At 41.0% G+C, this 19615-nt stretch overlaps 1 protein-coding gene across 2 annotated transcripts; it reads right to left on the bottom strand.

Moving 5' to 3' along the window:
- Positions 1-887: 887 nt before the first annotated feature.
- On the bottom strand, positions 888-18823 carry LOC5502064 (threonine--tRNA ligase 1, cytoplasmic). Of its 2 annotated transcripts, none has more exons than XM_048727385.1 (19): positions 18393-18823; positions 17584-17665; positions 16306-16405; positions 14764-14797; positions 14577-14658; positions 13761-14008; positions 13287-13351; positions 13052-13130; positions 12614-12697; positions 12253-12315; positions 11958-12056; positions 11395-11490; positions 5523-5593; positions 5077-5239; positions 4188-4504; positions 3634-3738; positions 3136-3208; positions 2077-2191; positions 888-1671 (listed from the first exon to the last, which is right to left on the bottom strand). In XM_048727385.1, the coding sequence occupies exons 1-19, from the start codon at positions 18585-18587 to the stop codon at positions 1523-1525; spliced, it is 2220 nt and encodes a 739-aa protein (XP_048583342.1). In that variant the 5' UTR covers positions 18588-18823; the 3' UTR covers positions 888-1522. The 2 variants fall into 2 exon arrangements, with proteins under 2 accessions (XP_048583342.1, XP_048583343.1); XM_048727386.1 differs by lacking the exon at positions 18393-18823 and adding an exon at positions 17876-18098.
- Between the last annotated feature and the right edge of the window lie 792 nt (positions 18824-19615).

Here is a 19615-nt window from a genome sequence, read left to right as displayed (position 1 = left end):
TGGCAAAATTTAGAGACCCAGCGAGCAAAGACAAAAGCCAAACAAATGTTTAAAGTTTTGCATGATATGGCTCCAAACTGTCTCACGGACCTTTTCAGCTTAAAGAAAAATATTACAAATTACAATCTCAGAGGCTTCTCCACCTCGCTACAGCTGCCACTCCCAAAAACTGAATTTATGAAAAAAAGTTTCAGCTATGATGGAGCTAAATTATGGAATTCCCTCCCAGAGGCTAGTCGAGATTGTACAAGTTTATCATCATTTGTCAGAGAATTAGAGGCTCACACTTTTATCTAAACAAATAATTAGTTTAGCGTATTTACAGTATTATATATCCACATAGATCAAGTTTTTTTTCTTTCGTTATTTATTTAAATACTTTTACTTATAGTTATATTTCTAATTATTATATATATATATATATATATATATATATATATATATATATATATTTTTTTTTTTTTTTTTTCTTTCCACACGCCCCTTGTGGAAATCAGCTGTTGTTGACGGGGCAAGCGTGTCTTAAATAAAGTCTATCTATCTATCTATGAACGTATACGATTAACATGACTTTACCAGCCGGCCAGTGCGGCAAAGAAATTCTTGATTATAATGCCAGATTATAACCCCCTAGCTAGGAATCACACTACGATCCTCGCATGTTCATTGACCAACTTACTAACAACTTTGTCTTGGTTGCCACGTTTGCGCTAGTCGCTCTCTGTTTCCTTGTACTTTTTCCGATGACCGTACTCCGTAGATCCCCCTCACCATACACACTACCCACCCTCCAAAAATATCTCAAAATTGCATTTTTGATCGATTTCTTTATTTTTTGCGGGTGTTTATTACGTCTTGAAACTCCATGAGGAAGATATGCACAATAATAGTGGTGACTGTTTTTATTATCTTTTATTTTCAATAAAATTATAAGCAGGCAAGAGAATTTTTGAATCGACCCCGTTAATTCAAACTGATTTTTGTCTTCCGTAAGAGTTCGAATTATCGGGGTTTAACTGTATAACCACTACCTATAAGACCCGTCAATGTTCGGGTTATCGGGGTTCTACTGTATTGACGTTATCCATAAGACCCGACAGAGTTCGAGTTATCGGGGTTCTACTGTATAATTAATCAAGGTAATAGCTTTCGTTATTATTCACTCGCTTGGGTTGCTGCGCCGTTAATTCAAGCAGAACTACATATGGCGAAAGCAACACAAATACTTCACTAACATGTGTAAAATGTCAAAATGTCCTTGAGGGAGGGTTTTTTTTTATTTGAAAGTAAATATTACAGCTATTTATTAATGACAATCTTGATAGCTTTGGCAGTACCAGAGTAGCACATTTTTTTACTAGTGGTAAAAAATGTTTTTTTTTCCTATAGGGTAATACCACCATTCGAGAATTGTTTTTGACATTTTTAGCCTATTTTACCAAACTAGAACTTCGCACTACTTTCCCAGCAAAAGCAAGAAGTGATAAGGCCTTTTGCCACAACCACACCGCTGACCAGTAATTTAGAATTCTTCCTCGCTATTGCGCACGCGCTCAGAGGTCAGCGTCGCGAACTTGTTGAGCACGGCTTCCACGCTAAACTCGCCGTGAACCTTGTTATCCCGAGTGCGCACGTTTACTGTGCCCGTGGTCGCCTCCTTCTCGCCAACCACTGACGACAGATAAAACACAAAGTTGTGTTAACAAACAAAGTGTTATATGTGAGTCATACACGCTTCTGCGTGTTTGCCAAGACCCCTGTCAGCCACACCTTTGTTACTCTTTTTACCCAAAATTGTAATACAAATTATTTGAAGAAAATTCGGAATATTTATCTATACTCTGTTATCTAAACAAAGTTTTCTACATAATTTGTTATTGGAATTTTCCTAGGATGAAAAAACGGCGACTGGGAGGAAACCTTTTATTTTTTTTTTAAACACAAATCTGCTCCCGGTCCTGTATTCTATGGATATGGTAACGCCCACATTCCCCCTCCGGCCCTGCCTCGACTCCTGTGGTTCCGATGTTCCTGCCCCGTCATTTTCTCCCCGTCTCTTGTGAATGTGCTACTCACCAAAGATAAAGTTGTACTGTGCAAGCTGTGCGTTGCGAACTTTCTTGTTGAGAGTGGTGCCGTGGTCTAGATCAGCGTCCACGTGGTATCCAGCAGCAAGGATGTCACTCATGACCTGGAGGCATGTGAAAAACCTTTAGATGTACCTTACAAACAACGAATCTACGCCTGACTTTGCCTTGAAGCGGCAGTGTGACCAGTTTACTTCCGGTCGATTACGTAGCAATCGCCCATGATTTTTAAATGAAAACGCGAAAAATAATTTAACATTTTAAAAGCGGTGTTTCAATTGGAAGTTCATTTAAGAATGCGGCCGATAATTCAGATCGGATGGCCATGATGGCGCGGATTTTAATATATCATTTTCACTTGTCTTTTTTCAGTTCAGGTTTCCGTCGGTGGTGACAATTAGGGCCCGGTCGCACCAGCAAGATGTCCAGGAGATGTCAGGGACAAGGTGGACAAATTTGTCCCGTGACATCTACGCACTATCAGGCATTAAGGTCGCAACATCCGTGGATCACGAGCCCTAAAAATAACATCGTATGTCATTCATCTGTTTTTCCTTCGCGCGCGGGATATTCGAAGAGCAAATACTCTCTGCATGCTGCACGTCTGCATATTAAGTCATGAATTGAAAAAAAATCTGCTGCTTTTCGTTTGGATGTACCTATACATCGTGCTGCGTTAGTCGGCATAGCTGTTACTGTTTGCAAATGAAGTTGTCTATTATGCACCGAAGGCGAAGACGTACATTTTGGTAGGTTGCTATTTGGGACCATTTACGTTTTTTGTGTGAGTGACGTTCCTTGCGCGATAAGAATAAAAACAGAGTTCCCCTGATATTAGGTAGATGTCCTGCCCTGGGGCAGGACATCGGCTCTTTTGATGTTTTGTCCCGACCGGCGAATTTGTCGTGTTGCGTAAAAACATAGGTCGCACTTGGCTTCATAACATGTCACGGACATCTGTCAGTTTTTGAGCTTATCTAAACAGAGATGTCCTGAACATCTTGCTAGTGCGACTGGGCCCTTATCATTTTGATTTAAGACAACATACCTTCTGGGCATACTCGTCATACTTTGGTCCAATAGGTATGACAATGGCTTGACGCGGAGACAGCCAGAACGGCCTGGAATGCACAAAGACATGCTTCAATAAAACTTAATGTCCAGGAATAAATAAAAATAAATTTAAATAAACAAATAAAATTTGTTTACAAAGTATTGGTCCAAACTTATAAGTGGATGGCATAGATTTCAAAATTAATCGCTTTAATAAGGTGTAAGAATTATGACTTCAGCAATATTATAAGATCTACAATGGATGCTGAGGTACTGCTGATAGAGTAGATATTATGAGATCTACAATGGATGCTGAGGTACTGCTGATAGAGTAAATATTATAAGATCTACATTGGATGCTGAGGTACTGCTTGTAGAGTAAATATTAAAAGATCTACAATGGATGCTGAGGTACTGCTGATAGAGTAAATATTAAAAGATCTACAATGGATGCTGAGGTACTGCTTGTAGAGTGGGTGTGTGTTGCACTCACCACTTGCCGCCAAAGCTCTCGGTAAGAATAGCGATCATTCGCTCCACAGAGCCCAGGATAGCACGATGTACAATGACCGGTCTTTTCCTCTCGTCTCCCTCACCCCTGCAATGCAGGATGAAAAAAACAAAACAATGGTCAGCAAAAAGTGCAACCTAAATGTCCTTGCCCTTATTTGCAGTGCGTGAGGTTGATGGGCCAGGCCAGAGTTTGTTTACAGCCTATACTGCATATAATTTGAACTTCTTATGAGTTTCAGGGTTAAACACCTGGTTAAAAGGGCTTAAAATGCGGCAGTTCAGTATAATAAAAACATGCAAATATTTGAAAAATAAAAAGCAGTTAACAAACTCCGGGCTGTCAAAACTCTGGGAATACTCATCATACTGAGATAGGTCAGTTGATGATACTCACGTGATATAGGTCAGGCCGAGAAACTTACATGACATAGGTGTGGCCGTGGTACACGCGTCACATTGTTGAGGCCGTGATACTCACGTGGCATAGGTCAGGCCGTGATACTCACGTGGCATAGGTCAGGCCGTGATACTTACGTGACGTAGGTCAGGTTGAATCTCTCTGGCAGCTGGAAGTCCAGCTGTATTGTAGCACACTGGTGGTAGCGGCGCAAGGCATCTTGGATCTGGATATCAATCTTGGGGCCATAGAACGCGCCATCTCCAGGGTTCAGGACCCAGGCCTGGCCAAAGCCATTAAGGGCTGCTTCTAGTTCTTTCTCTGCTTGGTTCCAAAGCTCGATCTTACCCAAGTACTTTTCAGGGCGTGTGGACAGGTTGAGCTTGAAGGTGAACCCAAAAACACCGTACACATGTTTCAGGAAGTCCAGACAGCTGATGATCTCCTGTCCAATCTTAAACAAAGAACAGGTTCTCAGGAAGATGTGAGGTGACTCTCTATCTTCCAAAGTGCTGAGTGAATCCCATGCTGTATATGTAAAACTTCAAACTTCATACTTTAAACTTCAAGCATTATTTTCGCATATACCACTAATTTGCTAATACTTCTTTTTTTTTTTTACAAATACATACTGTATATTTAAAAATAACTAATCATAAACAAAGCTTTCCTCTATGTTTAAGTCCCTAGTCACTAATGAATTATAGTCACCTGGTCGCATCAACTTCTAAAATTGCTAATACTTATATAATTGCTTATACTTCTACTTTTTTTTAATAATTAATACATATATTTCAAAATAACTAATGATAAACAAAGCTTTCTTCTATGTTTAAGTCCCCAGTCACTAATGAACTACCGTATAGTCACCGGGTCGCGTCAACTACTAAAATTGCTAATACAAATATAATTGCTAATTGTTCTATTTTTTTTTTAACAAATACATATTTTTCAAGATAACTAATCATAAACAAAGCTTTCTACGTTTTTAAATTAACTAGTCACTAATGAACCATATATAGTCACCTGGTCGGCAGTGCAGAAGATGTGGGCGTCATCCTGTTGAAAGCGCCTTACCCTTGTCAGGCCACTTAGTGTACCAGAGAGCTCATTACGGTGGAGGACACCAAAATCTGCCATGCGCAGGGGTAGCTCCCGCCAGGACCGGGGGCGGTGATCAAACATTAAACTAAAAAAAAAAGGTATACTTAACAGAAGTGCAACAACTGCTAAGGAACTTGTATCAGAATCATGGGTGGTGATCAAATCAAATGAAACTGTCATCTCAAAATCCAATCATTGCCAACTAGTTATTGACATATATTCATATATGATGCCTTGTTTTAGACAGTCCCTTAGACAAGCAAGCCAGGTCCCATTCCCAATACCAAACACCCTGATTTGAACAAGCACCCCTCTCAAATACAATCCAAAAGGAGTAATTGTCTACGTGGAGGAACATGATAACTTACCAATGACCAGGGCAGTTCATAGGCTTGAGGGCATAGCTCTCCTTTTCAACTTCAAAGGAAAACATGTGTTCCTAAAAAGAAACAAACCAGAGTGTTACTACACTGATTGTATCCCTTTTCCTTTTCTAAACTGTGAGGGCGTGTTTTATAAATACCCCCTCTCTACACTGTGAGGGTTTTATATATAACTCCTCTTTACACTGTGAGGGTGTGGCAAATGTACCTCCTCTTTTCGCTGTGACTCTGTGTGATATGTATGTATAAACCCCTCTTTCCACTGTGAGAATGTGTGTTACAAAGTAACCCCTCTTCTTGACTAAGAGGGGACATGACGGGAAAACATGATGCGACGCTTCAAATAAGCCCATTTAACATCTAATAAGGCGGAAAATTTCTCTAAGTACTTAGTGAGTAATAGCAAACAAAATATCAAATTTTGTATTTTGTAAAGTGTCATTGAAATTTGAGCTACGAATCCGTCCCTGAGCCCATACACAGCGCAAGGATGATCAAGGAAAAAAATATATAAAAAGCCAAAAGTCTCGGTATGGGTATTTAGGCCCTGAGCCCATACACAGCGCAAGGATGATCAAGGAAAAAAAATATATAAAAAGCCAAAAGTCTCGGTATGGGTATTTAGGCCCTGAGCCCATACACAGCGCAAGGATGATCAAGGAAAAAAAATATATAAAAAGCCAAAGTCTCGGTATGGGTATTTTCGGCCCTGAGCCGATACACAGCGCAAAGATGATCAAGGAAAAAAATATATAAAAAGCCAAAAGTCTCGGTATGGGTATTTCGGCCCTGAGCCCATACACAGCGCAAGGATGATCAAGGAAAAAAAATATAAAAAGCCAAAGTCTCGGTATGGGTATTTAGGCCCTGAGCCCATACACAGCGCAAGGATGATCAAGAAAAAAAATATATAAAAAGCCAAAAGTCTCGGTATGGGTATTTCGGCCCTGAGCCCATACACAGCGCAAGGATGATCAAGAAAAAAAATATATAAAAAGCCAAAAGTCTCGGTATGGGTATTTCGGCCCTGAGCCCATACACAGCGCAAGGATGATCAAGGAAAAAAAATATAAAAAGCCAAAGTCTCGGTATGGGTATTTAGGCCCTGAGCCCATACACAGCGCAAGGATGATCAAGAAAAAAAATATATAAAAAGCCAAAGTCTCGGTATGGGTATTTCGGCCCTGAGCCCATACACAGCGCAAGGATGATCAAGAAAAAAAATATATAAAAAGCCAAAAGTCTCGGTATGGGTATTTCGGCCCTGAGCCCATACACAGCGCAAGGATGATCAAGGAAAAAAAAATATAAAAAGCCAAAGTCTCGGTATGGGTATTTAGGCCCTGAGCCCATAAACAGCGCAAGGATGATCAAGGAAAAAAAAATATAAAAAGCCAAAGTCTCGATATGGGTATTTAGGCCCTGAGCCCAAAAACAGCGCAAGGATGATCAAGGAAAAAAAATATATAAAAAGCCAAAAGTCTCGGTATGGGTATTTAGGCCCTGAGCCCATACACAGCGCAAGGATGATCAAGGAAAAAAAATATAAAAAGCCAAAAGTCTCGGTATGGGTATTTAGGCCCTGAGCCCATACACAGCGCAAGGATGATCAAGAAAAAAAATATATAAAAAGCCAAAAGTCTCGGTATGGGTATTTCGGCCCTGAGCCCATACACAGCGCAAGGATGATCAAGGAAAAAAAAATATAAAAAGCCAAAGTCTCGGTATGGGTATTTAGGCCCTGAGCCCATAAACAGCGCAAGGATGATCAAGGAAAAAAAAATATAAAAAGCCAAAGTCTCGATATGGGTATTTAGGCCCTGAGCCCAAAAACAGCGCAAGGATGATCAAGGAAAAAAAATATATAAAAAGCCAAAGTCTCGGTATGGGTATTTAGGCCCTGAGCCCAAAAACAGCGCAAGGATGATCAAGGAAAAAAATATATAAAAAGCCAAAGTCTCGGTATGGGTATTTAGGCCCTGAGCCCAAAAACAGCGCAAGGATGATCAAGGAAAAAAAATATATAAAAAGCCAAAGTCTCGGTATGGGTATTTCGGCCCTGAGCCCATACACAGCGCAAGGATGATCAAGGAAAAAAAATATATAAAAAGCCAAAGTCTCGGTATGGGTGTTTCGGCCCTGAGCCTATACACAGCGCAAGGATGATCAAGGAAAAAAATATATAAAAAGCCAAAGTCTCGGTATGGGTATTTCGGCCCTGAGCCCATACACAGCGCAAGGATGATCAAGGAAAAAATATATAAAAAGCCAAAAGTCTTGGTATGGGTATTTAGGCCCTGAGCCCATAAACAGCGCAAGGATGATCAAGGAAAAAAAAATATATAAAAAGCCAAAGTCTCGGTATGGGTATTTCGGCCTTACGTTATTTGTGTTTTGAAAGTTAGTACGCAATACAAGGAACCGATGGCCATTGTAAGAAATTGTATCTTCCTTTTCTATCTAGAATTGTGTATTTTCCAGGTTTTTCTGTCATGTCCTGAGAGGGTGTGTTACTGTATACAGTCGTTTGACAAAAGGTTGTCATCAACCGGCTTTGCGACAACGCATGGGTAAAAAGCATGGGTAAAAAGCACTGAAGAGCTTAGCTGCATATATTAGCCACTGCATAACTTCAAACTTAGACGGTGTAGCGGTGGCTAATATATGCAGCTAGGCCCTACAGTGGTTTTTACCCATGCTTACATGTGGGCTTGTCGCATAGTCGCAAAGCCGGTTGATGACAACCTTTAGTCAAACAACTGTATGTACCCTCTCCACTGTGAGGGTGTGTTACTGTATATGAGCCTCTCCACTGTGAGGGTGTGTTACTGTATATGTACCCTCTCCACTGTGAGGGTGTGGTACTGTATATGTACCCTATCCACTGTGAGGGTGTGTTACTGTATATGTACCCTCTCCACTGTGAGGGTGTGTTACTGTATATGTACCCTCTCCACTGTGAGGGTGTGGTACAGTATATGTACCCTCTTCACTGTGAGGGTGTGTTACTGTATATGTAACCTCTCCACTGTGAGGGTGTGGTACAGTATATGTACCCTCTCCACTGTGAGGGTGTGGTACTGTATATCTACCCTATCCACTGTGAGGGTGTGGTACTGTATATGTACCCTCTCCACTGTGAGGGTGTGGTACTGTATATGTACCCTCTCCACTGTGAGGGTGTGTTACTGTATATGTACCCTCTCCACTGTGACTGTAAGGGTGTGGTACAGTATATGTACCCTCTCCACTGTGACTGTAAGGGTGTGGTACAGTATATGTACCCTCTCCACTGTGAGGGTGTGGTACAGTATATGTACCCTCTCCACTGTGAGGGTGTGGTACTGTATATGTACCCTCTTCACTGTGAGGGTGTGTTACTGTATATGTACCCTCTCCACTGTGAGGGTGTGGTACAGTATATGTAACCTCTCCACTGTGAGGGTGTGTTACTGTATATGTACCCTCTCCACTGTGAGGGTGTGTTACTGTATATGTAACCTCTCCACTGTGAGGGTGTGTTACTGTATATGTACCCTCTCCACTGTGAGGGTGTGTTACTGTATATGTACCCTCTCCACTGTAAGGGTGTGGTACAGTATATGTACCCTCTCCACTGTGAGGGTGTGGTACAGTATATGTACCCTCTCCACTGTGAGGGTGTGGTACAGTATATGTACCCTCTCCACTGTGAGGGTGTGGTACTGTATATGTACAGTCTTCACTGTGAGGGTGTGTTACTGTATATGTACCCTCTCCACTGTGAGGGTGTGGTACAGTATATGTAACCTCTCCACTGTGAGGGTGTGTTACTGTATATGTACCCTCTCCACTGTGAGGGTGTGTTACTGTATATGTACCCTCTCCACTGTGAGGGTATGGTACTGTATATGTACCCTATCCACTGTGAGGGTGTGGTACTGTATATGTACCCTATCCACTGTGAGGGTGTGGTACAGTATATGTACCCTCTCCACTGTGAGGGTGTGTTACTGTATATGTACCCTCTCCACTGTGAGGGTGTGTTACTGTATATGTACCCTCTCCACTGTGAGTGTGTGGTACAGTATATGTACCCTCTCCACTGTGAGGGTGTGGTACTGTATATGTACCCTATCCACTTTGAGGGTGTGTTACTGTATATGTACCCTCTCCACTGTGAGGGTGTGGTACTGTATTTGTACCCTCTCCACTGTGAGGGTGTGGTACTGTATACGTACCCTCTCCACTGTGAGGGTGTGGTACTGTATACGTACCCTCTCCACTGAAAGGGTGTGGTACTGTATACGTACCATCTCCACTGTGAGGGTGTGGTACTGTATATGTACCCTCTCCACTGTGAGGGTGTGGTACTGTATATGTACCCTCTCCACTGTGAGGGTGTGGTACTGTATATGTTCCCTCTCCACTGTGAGGGTGTGGGACAGTATATGTACCCTCTCCACTGTGAGGGTGTGTTACTGTATATGTACCCTCTCCACTGTGAGGGTGTGGTACTGTATTTGTACCTTCTCCACTGTGAGGGTGTGTTACTGTATACGTACCCTCTCCACTGTGAGGGTGTGGTACTGTATACGTACCCTCTCCACTGAAAGGGTGTGGTACTGTATATGTACCATCTCCACTGTGAGGGTGTGGTACTGTATATGTACCCTCTCCACTGTGAGGGTGTGGTACTGTATATGTACCCTCTCCACTGTGAGGGTGTGTTACTGTATATGTACCCTCTCCACTGTGAGGGTGTGGTACTGTATACGTACCCTCTCCACTGTGAGGGTGTGGTACTGTATACGTACCCTCTCCACTGAAAGGGTGTGGTACTGTATACGTACCATCTCCACTGTGAGGGTGTGGTACTGTATATGTACCCTCTCCACTGTGAGGGTGTGGGACAGTATATGTACCCTCTCCACTGTGAGGGTGTGTTACTGTATATGTACCCTCTCCACTGTGAGGGTGTGGTACTGTATTTGTACCTTCTCCACTGTGAGGGTGTGTTACTGTATACGTACCCTCTCCACTGTGAGGGTGTGGTACTGTATACGTACCCTCTCCACTGAAAAGGTGTGGTACTGTATATGTACCATCTCCACTGTGAGGGTGTGGTACTGTATACGTACCCTCTCCACTGTGAGGGTGTGGTACTGTATACGTACCCTCTCCACTGTGAGGGTGTGGGACAGTATATGTACCCTCTCCACTGTGAGGGTGTGTTACTGTATATGTACCCTCTCCACTGTGAGGGTGTGGTACTGTATTTGTACCTTCTCCACTGTGAGGGTGTGTTACTGTATACGTACCCTCTCCACTGTGAGGGTGTGGTACTGTATACGTACCCTCTCCACTGAAAGGGTGTGGTACTGTATATGTACCATCTCCACTGTGAGGGTGTGGTACTGTATATGTACCCTCTCCACTGTGAGGGTGTGGTACTGTATATGTACCCTCTCCACTGTGAGGGGGTGGTACTGTATATGTACCCTCTCCACTGTGAGGGTGTGGTACAGTATATGTACCCTCTCCACTGTGAGGGTGTGGTACAGTATATGTACCCTCTCCACTGTGAGGGTGTGGTACAGTATATGTATCCTCTTCACTGTGAGGGTGTGTTACTGTATATGTACCCTCTCCACTGTGAGGGTATGGTACTGTATATGTACCCTCTCCACTGTGAGGGTGTGGTACAGTATATGTACCCTCTTCACTGTGAGGGTGTGTTACTGTATATGTACCCTCTCCACTGAGAGGGTTTGGTACAGTATATGTACCCTCTCCACTGTGAGGGTGTGTTACTGTATATGTACCCTCTCCACTGTAAGGGTGTGGTACAGTATATATGTACAAATATAGCACCTACAGAGTAATGCTGCCAGTGGCCTGAAGTTTCCCATAGTTTTGTGCTGTAGATGTTGGGTGAGACTACTTCTTGGAATCCACGTTTCCAGTATTGCTCCTGAAACAAAAAAGAAAATCTCTTGTTTACTGCACAGATGTAATGAAAGCATTTGACAAATTTCTATGTATTACCGAGGCGTACAGTAACTTTGACATAATAACAGCTGCTCTGTGACAAAGTTCATGAGGGTGTTATAAAGCAGCCCTATCTTTGACAACATCTTTACTCCACTTTGACAAAGTTGATAAGGGTGTTAAATAGCAGACTCGGCAAAATCGAATACCAATCTTTGGTTTATTCTATCTTTGACAAGGTATTGCCTGTTTACTGCAACTTGATAAAGTTGACAAGGGTGCGTTTAGTAGCCCTATCTTTGACACCAAATTTACTGCACTTGACAAAGTTGATGAGGGTGTTATTTAGCAGCCCAATCTTTAACACCATATTGACTGCACTTTGATAAGGTTGATAACAGTGTTATTTGACAGCCACATTTTTAACAAGGTATTGACTGTTTACTGCACCTTGATAAAGTTGATGAGGGTGTTGTAGATGACGGCACCCTTGGGCAAGAAGAAACAGCTTCCAGGACTTAGCTCATGGAAAAAGAAAAGCTCTTGATCCTGACAAAGAAAGAAAAAACATTATACCACTAGTTAAAGGGATGCTTTACCAGGAAACAGGCGCGTACACAGGATTGGCTGAGGGGTGCACAGTCATAGGTATCATATCGAAAAAGTGCTGTTTGTGTAGTGTGCGCACCCTACGCATCCCCCTGTGTATGTACCTGGGAAGAACCTGGGCTTTTCTTTCCCTTACCCTGCCAATCTTCCTGTGATCTCTCTTTGCTGCCTCCTCCTGGAATTTCTTCCACTCTTTCATCTTGAAAAGTTCACAAAGATATATAATTAAAGATTTTGTGGAATTTAACTAAAAGAGACTACTGGTGTGTAAAGGTACTAAGCTTTGGGGGTGGGTTGTCCTCTAACATGCAATAGTATTTCTTGTTTTTTTTTTTGAAAACATAGAGTGTTACCAGATAGAACAGCTAAAGTAAAATAACTACTTTGTGAAAATACTGTAGGTGAACAATTGTAGAGCCATCTCTATTCAGGTGTTGGTACTGTAACAACAAATAGAAAGGGATCTTGAACTCTGACAAATATGTACTTTACTGTACCTGCTTGTCATTGGGAAAAGAGATACCATAAATTCTCTGAAGAGATTCTGCTTCACAATTACCTTCCCAATAAGTGGCAGAATTCTGCAAAAGAAAATCTTATATTTAAAGGCATCCATTTTATTATAAAATAAAAAAACAAAAAACAAATGTCATTTGGCGTGATTTTTACTGATGGAGAGCACAGAAGGCAATAAATAATGGTCATGCAACTCGACTTACAACAACTAAAGTGATTTTTGTAAACAGGCATTTTGAGCTAGAGTTTGCTGTTTTAAATGTTCTGCATCTTTACTAAAATAACGCAGGGCCACCAGACCAGGGCATGGTGTTTTATTATACAGTTTAACGACCACATACCTGACCCCCAGGCAGATAATTGTAACTATTTGGGTATTTTCAATTATTTGCTAAGAAACCCTGATCATGAGTGCTAACCTTCGTAACAGCAATGGATTTGATTTTGCCTGTGTGCCTGACATGGGGACCTCGACACAAATCGATAAGAGGCCCGCATCTAGGAAATAAGAGAAAAAGTGATAAGATATAATGGTCAAAAACTAGAACAGACATGGTTAGTAAGACAAACATGATGGGTGTTGGAAAACATGCAAATTTTAAAATGTAGCCCCTTATAAATAAAGATTATTGTATTGTATAATATGATACCCACCTGTAAACAGTGGTTGTTGGGGTCTTCACTTTGTTATTTAATATTCTGCACTTGAACTCATTATACTGAAAAGATATCAGAGTAAACCTTTGAGTTAATGAGGTTACAATACATGGGCTCTCGGGTGCAACTTTATTTGAAATTGGTGTACAAAAAAAACAAAGGTTGTCAACTGTGTCGAATGATATTTTAAAAGAAGTCCACCTAACAAATATATGTACACCATGCTACAGTTCCATTCAAGAAGGTCAATCATGCTGCCATTTTATGCTCCTGCGCAATACAGAGTCACTCAATGAGTCTATTTCCATCGGCTAAATCAAGCAGGTGACTGAGATACTTTTCATCAAATACTGTATCATTTACAAAGTATCATTATTTTAGGTTTTACTTGCAAATAAACCATTGTATTTTCAATTGTAAACAATAACAAAGAACTGTTTGATCATTGTTCTTTAAATAAATAAACAGTACCTTGAACATTTCTAATAGATCTTCTTTTTTCATTTCAAGTCTTTCAAAGGGCTGTTTCTCTTTGGTGATTTTCTTAGTGAGATTGTCCAATGACGAAAAATCATTTGAAGAGACTTGTCTTCCTTCAAGATGCATGTCGTAGTAGTATCCCTCTTCGATGGGAGGACCGTAACATAGACAGCCACCATAATGCCTCTCCATTGCTTCACCGAGAACGTGTGCACTTGAATGCCAAAACACAGCACGGCCTGGTACAAAATAAGGGTTGAAACAAGATTTGTTAATATTATACAAATATCGTGGTGGTGGACCCGTTTTGACAGGATAAGCTCCTTCAGACTGTGTCTGACAGTACTGGTGCAGTGGTAGGCCCAGCAATTTTACTATACCATAAACATTCACCCGTGTCATCAGTGTCATTTTAATGCCATGAAGTTTGAAAAGTATCGAAATTGACAGTAAGACTAATTTGGATTTCGGCAACTGAGATTGAGATTCACATTATACAGTACACTTTAGGAGTTGGGTAGATATAGCCATGAACACCAAATTTTGGATTGTGATAAGGGAATTGTTGTTGTTAAAATAGTAACACACTTTTGTTTCAGATTTGTTATCAGGATGTAAGGGTTGTTCAATACACTAACAAATTCATGTATGCCATTATCTAAAACAAAGTTCACTGGAGTGTATTAAAGAAAGAGGATAAAAAAAATAGGATTAAACAATGCCATGAATTTGTCAGGGAATTGATCAATACATTTGTAAGGGTATTGGAATAGTTTTCAAGATCTGATTAACACAAGAGCAACACACCTTCATCATCATCAAATTTTAAGAGCTGCAAACTACAGTCTCCCTCCAACACGCGGTCTAGATCCCACACCTCACCATTTACCTGTGATGACAAATAGAAAAGTATGTAAGGGAATACATCTCACAAAATGGTGGCTGCCATGTTTTTCATCACTGGGACGAGAGGTTTATGTGCTGTACATCTCACCTTGGCAATTACTGTGTTATCTGCAAGACCTTGACTGAAATTATCAAAGGATAGAATTGTAACGGTTACGAAAAGGGTAAGAATCATGTAAAGCATTACAATGGATCATTTTATGCATCCAAATAAAGAGCTGATATAAAACAAACAATTTAAAAACTCTGCAAGCTTTGAAAGCTGTGTTATTATAGGGGGTTTGTTATTGCAAGGGGTTTGCAGGGGTTTTGTTGTAGGGGTTTGTTTTTATTGGTGTTTGTAGTTGTAGGGAGTTTGTTCTTGTAGGGGTTTATATATGGTTTATTGTCGTAAACAACAAACCCCCACAACAAAAAACCCCTTACACAAACAAACTCACTATAAAAACAAGCCCCCATAAGAACAAGCCCCCTACAACAACAAACCCCTTACAAAAACAAACCCCCTATAAGAACAAACCCCCTTCAAGAACAAACTCCCTATAAAAACAAGCCCCAATAAGAACAAGCCCCCTACAAAAACAAACCCCTTACAAAAACAAACTCCCTATAAAAACAAGCCCCCATAAGAACAAGCCCCCTACAAGAACAAACCCCCTACAAAAACAAACCCCCTATAAGAACAAACCCCCTATAAGAACAAACCCCCATATAAGAACAAACCCCCTACAAGAGAACAAACCCCCTACAAGAGAACAAGCCCCCAACAAGAACAAACCCCCAACAAGAACAAACCCCCTACAAGAACAAACCCCCTACAAGAACAAACCCCCTACAAGAACAAACCCCCTACAAGAACAAACCCCCTACAAGAACAAACCCCCTTCAAGAACAAGCCCCCTACAAGAACAAACCCTCTACAAGAACAAGCCCCTTACAAAAACAAACCCCTGACAAAAACAAACTCCCTACAAGAACAAACCCCTTACAAAAACAAACCCCCTACAAGAACAAACCCCCTACAAGAGAACAAACCCCCTACAAGAGAACAAGCCCCCAACAAGAACAAACCCCCAACAAGAACAAACCCCCTACAAGAACAAACCCCCTACAAGAACAAACCCCCTACAAGAACAAACCCCCTACAAGAACAAACCCCCTACAAGAACAAACCCCCTACAAGAACAAACCCCCTACTACAAGAACAAGCCCACTACAAAAACAAACCCCCTACAAGAACAAACCCTCTACAAGAACAAACCCCCTACAAGAACAAACCCCCTACAAGAACAAACCCCCTACAAGAACAAACCCCCTACAAGAACAAACTGCCTATAAGAACAAACCCCCATATAAGAACAAGCCCCCTACAAGAACAAACCCCCTACAAAAACAAACCGTCTATAAGAACAAACCCCCATATAAGAACAAACCCCCATATAAGAACAAACCCCCTACAAGAACAAGCCCCCTACTACAAGAACAAGCCCCCTACTACAAGAACAAACCCCCTACAAGAACAAACCCCCTACAACAACAACAACAAACTACAACAACAAGCCCCCTGTAAGTTTGTTCTTGTTTGGGTTTGTAGTAAGGCTGGGCAGTCAGGCGGTTGTGTAACGTATACCTGATGGAACAAGCTATCTCATAGGGAGTGGTTTTCCATGACAGACCCTCTATCTCTTTACCATCAGGCAATGTGATCTTAATAGGTGTCTTCTCCTTCGCTACAGATGAAAAGTACTATTAATGTGCATTATTATAATCTAAAAATAGGATAATGATGATAGTCCATGGTAATTAATATATGGTATAATATTTATATTAAGCTTATACTGTACAGTATACACCATGTCCTAAGAGCTTCACATTTAAAATCCTAATATTTATCATAACATCAGGCCCGACCCCACAACGGTCGAAGGTCCACTTTCGGTTCTCAATAGACGTGCTATTTGTAGACAAAATTATAAAGCATATGCTAGATCACTCTGGTATGTCACCAATCCATAAGTCAGACTTTTTTGTAGCCAAATCTGACAATAAGCGTCCCTTGGAGATACTGCAAAGGCATAAAAATGTCCCTTTTGTTCTTTCAGGGGTGGTCAGATTTTTATCAGAGAACTCCCCCCCCCCCCCCCCCCCCCCCCCCGGAAAAATGAGGTCCATTTTTTCCTGGATACCGGCCTGAACATGCATGTTCCATCCTGGAGCTGTCGAACACAAGCTTCTTGTAAGCACACAAACATTCAAATATTTCAATTCAAAGCCAAAAACAGATATATACTATCCATGTCTCGACCAAGATTCCAACCAATTTCAACAGAGGTAAGAGGCCCCACACGCTGATGCGCTAACAAACTGGGCAACCTGTTATTTTTTTGGTTAATTAGACATGACGTGATGCTTCAATTAAGCCCATTTTACATCGAATAAGGCAGAGAATTTCTCTGAGTACTTAGTAACTTATAGCAAACAAAATATCAAGTGCAACTTTTTTTAAATTAATGAGACTTTTTGTAAAGTGTCATTGAAATTTGAGCTTTTCATCCCTGAACTGATACACAGGGCAATGATGATCAAGGAAAAATTTTCTTAAAAAGCCAAAATCTGGTTATGTGCGCTTCGGCCTCACATTATTTGTGTTTCGAAAATCAGTCCGTAATACAAGGAACCTATAGCCATTGTAAGAAATTGTGTCTTCTCTCTATATGGAATTGCCCGTTTTCCAGGTTTCTCCGTCATGTCAGTTAATTAAAATTTATTTTATTAAAACTTGTCTAGTAATTTTCTAAGTGGCATTTTCAATGGCCAAGCAGCTGTAGTAAGGACTAGAAGGTCTATAAAGTGCTAGGATGTCTGGTCCTTGGAGTGCTGAATCTCAGCTAGTAAGCCCATTACTTACCTGCAATCTCGGCATCGTATTCAGCCTTAAGTCGATCAAACATCTCAATTCTGGACTGAATATATGATGGGGGAGGGTCCAGCTGGGAAAGTGACACAGGAATAAAAATCTACTAAAGCAAATACGTCATAATTATATGGAATTTAAGCTTATTAAAAAATACTTTAACAGTGATATGGTGTGCTGAAAAGTACTTAACAATCTTTAAATATCGCGATTATAAATTAATCACAATGACCGAACTCAAAGACCAAAGTGCGCACGAGAATTTCACCAAAACATTCAACTGCACCTCTAGCGGGCCCGAAGGTTGCTTGTCATCTCCTTTGCCTTTCTTTTTTTCGCTTTTCCCTTTCTGGTTATCTTTCTTCTGTGGTTGTTTCTCCTCTAAACTCATTTCTTTGACTTTTTCATCAATTTTTTCTTCCATTTCTGTGAACACGTTGAATACGTGGAGCCGAGATTCTGATGTAATTCTAGGTGCGCATGCGCTGTTTTATTTGGCGCTGACAAGATATACCCGCAGCTTCAAGCATGGCGGACGAAAAGTGCAGGTTCGAGTTTATGCTTTTAAAGTGAGAAAATATGACGGCTATTAACTAAAAAAAAATGATTCTACGAATGATGGAACAAATACTTTTCTTAAGATGTCATTCGGCGTTTATCGAAGCTATAATAATAAATCTAAAATAATATCATTAGTCCGAAAAGACTCAGTTACTTATTCAAAAGTTTTCCTTGCTCTATTTAGCATACCAATTTGAAGTCTTATATGAATGTAATTACAGGATGGCCATATACTGCCTTACCTCTAGAGGATATGTTTTAAGCTCCTCATTCTCTGGGTATTTTTTGGAAGAATCAGACACCATTCTGCATTGGATCAGGGGTGACGATTCCACGGACGTCTTCAAAACGTTTCGTGCAAAACATCGCTTTAAAGATGCTATGAATACTCTGGTTTGTAATGCACTTCCAAAAAGGCTTTTTGGAATTCTCACCATTGTGTATTTTCATTCTATTACGATATATTGAAGCTACATAATATGAATCTAGGTATTATTGGCGAACACTTAAACTCAGTCCATTCCTTCTTGCACATCAAACCTTTATCAATCGCTTCCCGAACAATTCGTAAGAAATAGAGTGCTTCACTTGATGAGGGGCATACAGTTGTAGTTGGTCTAGCCGCTACGCAGGCTATAGTTGATCACCATTATAACAAATTGCAAAGTCACTTCTTGGTAAATACCGCTGACTGACTTGAAGCCGCAACAACCTGCGTGACATCTGTCATGCCAGCCGCAAATAATCCCGGTGCTGGTGTGGTGTGTGCGAAATCTGAGAAAGTGGGTGATTTGTTCGCAGGGGAGGGGGGGGGGGGGGGGGGGGGGAGGAAGTTTTCTGATAAAAAAAATCTCACCACCCGGCCAAAAGAACAAAAACGGATTTATTTTTATGCTAGTGCAGTATCCACGGGACGTTTTTTCATCGGCAACAAAAAAGTTTGACTTATAGATTTATGACATTTATGACCAGAATGTTCTAGAATGGCACCTTGTGGGAGAAAACGCACCCCCTGAATAAAATTATCCCAAGTTATTGGATAGAATTCCGCATGTGTTTAGAATTCCCTTATCACGGTAGCTAAAACACACGAAATCCCGCATACATTTATCATTATAATTTGTTATTGTGATAGTTTCAAGCACTTCATTCCGCGTTCGTTCCATTCCGTAAACTGTTACGGGATCATTTACGGGCCTTCTATGTTTTTTTTTTGTGGTATCATTTTCTGGCTACCGTGTGATGTTTTGAGGGCCGGGGATCATTTGCGGGCCTGTACAGTTTCACCCTATAACGGAGAGCCTGATTGGCGCAGTTGTACGGTTGGCAGAGCGTCTCTCTGAGTGCCTGTGCCTCTCATCTCTCTGGGTTCTGGGTTTATTCCCGGTTCTATTCACATGGGGCGTATATAGCGATTCTCTTTCACTTGCAATTTTTTCATCCTAGCAAAGTACCAAGTATGATA

The sequence above is a fragment of the Nematostella vectensis genome, chromosome 5 (genome assembly GCF_932526225.1).
Source record: "Nematostella vectensis chromosome 5, jaNemVect1.1, whole genome shotgun sequence".
NCBI classification, from domain to species: Eukaryota; Metazoa; Cnidaria; class Anthozoa; order Actiniaria; family Edwardsiidae; genus Nematostella; species Nematostella vectensis.
This window is presented reverse-complemented; position numbering and strand designations above follow the sequence as displayed.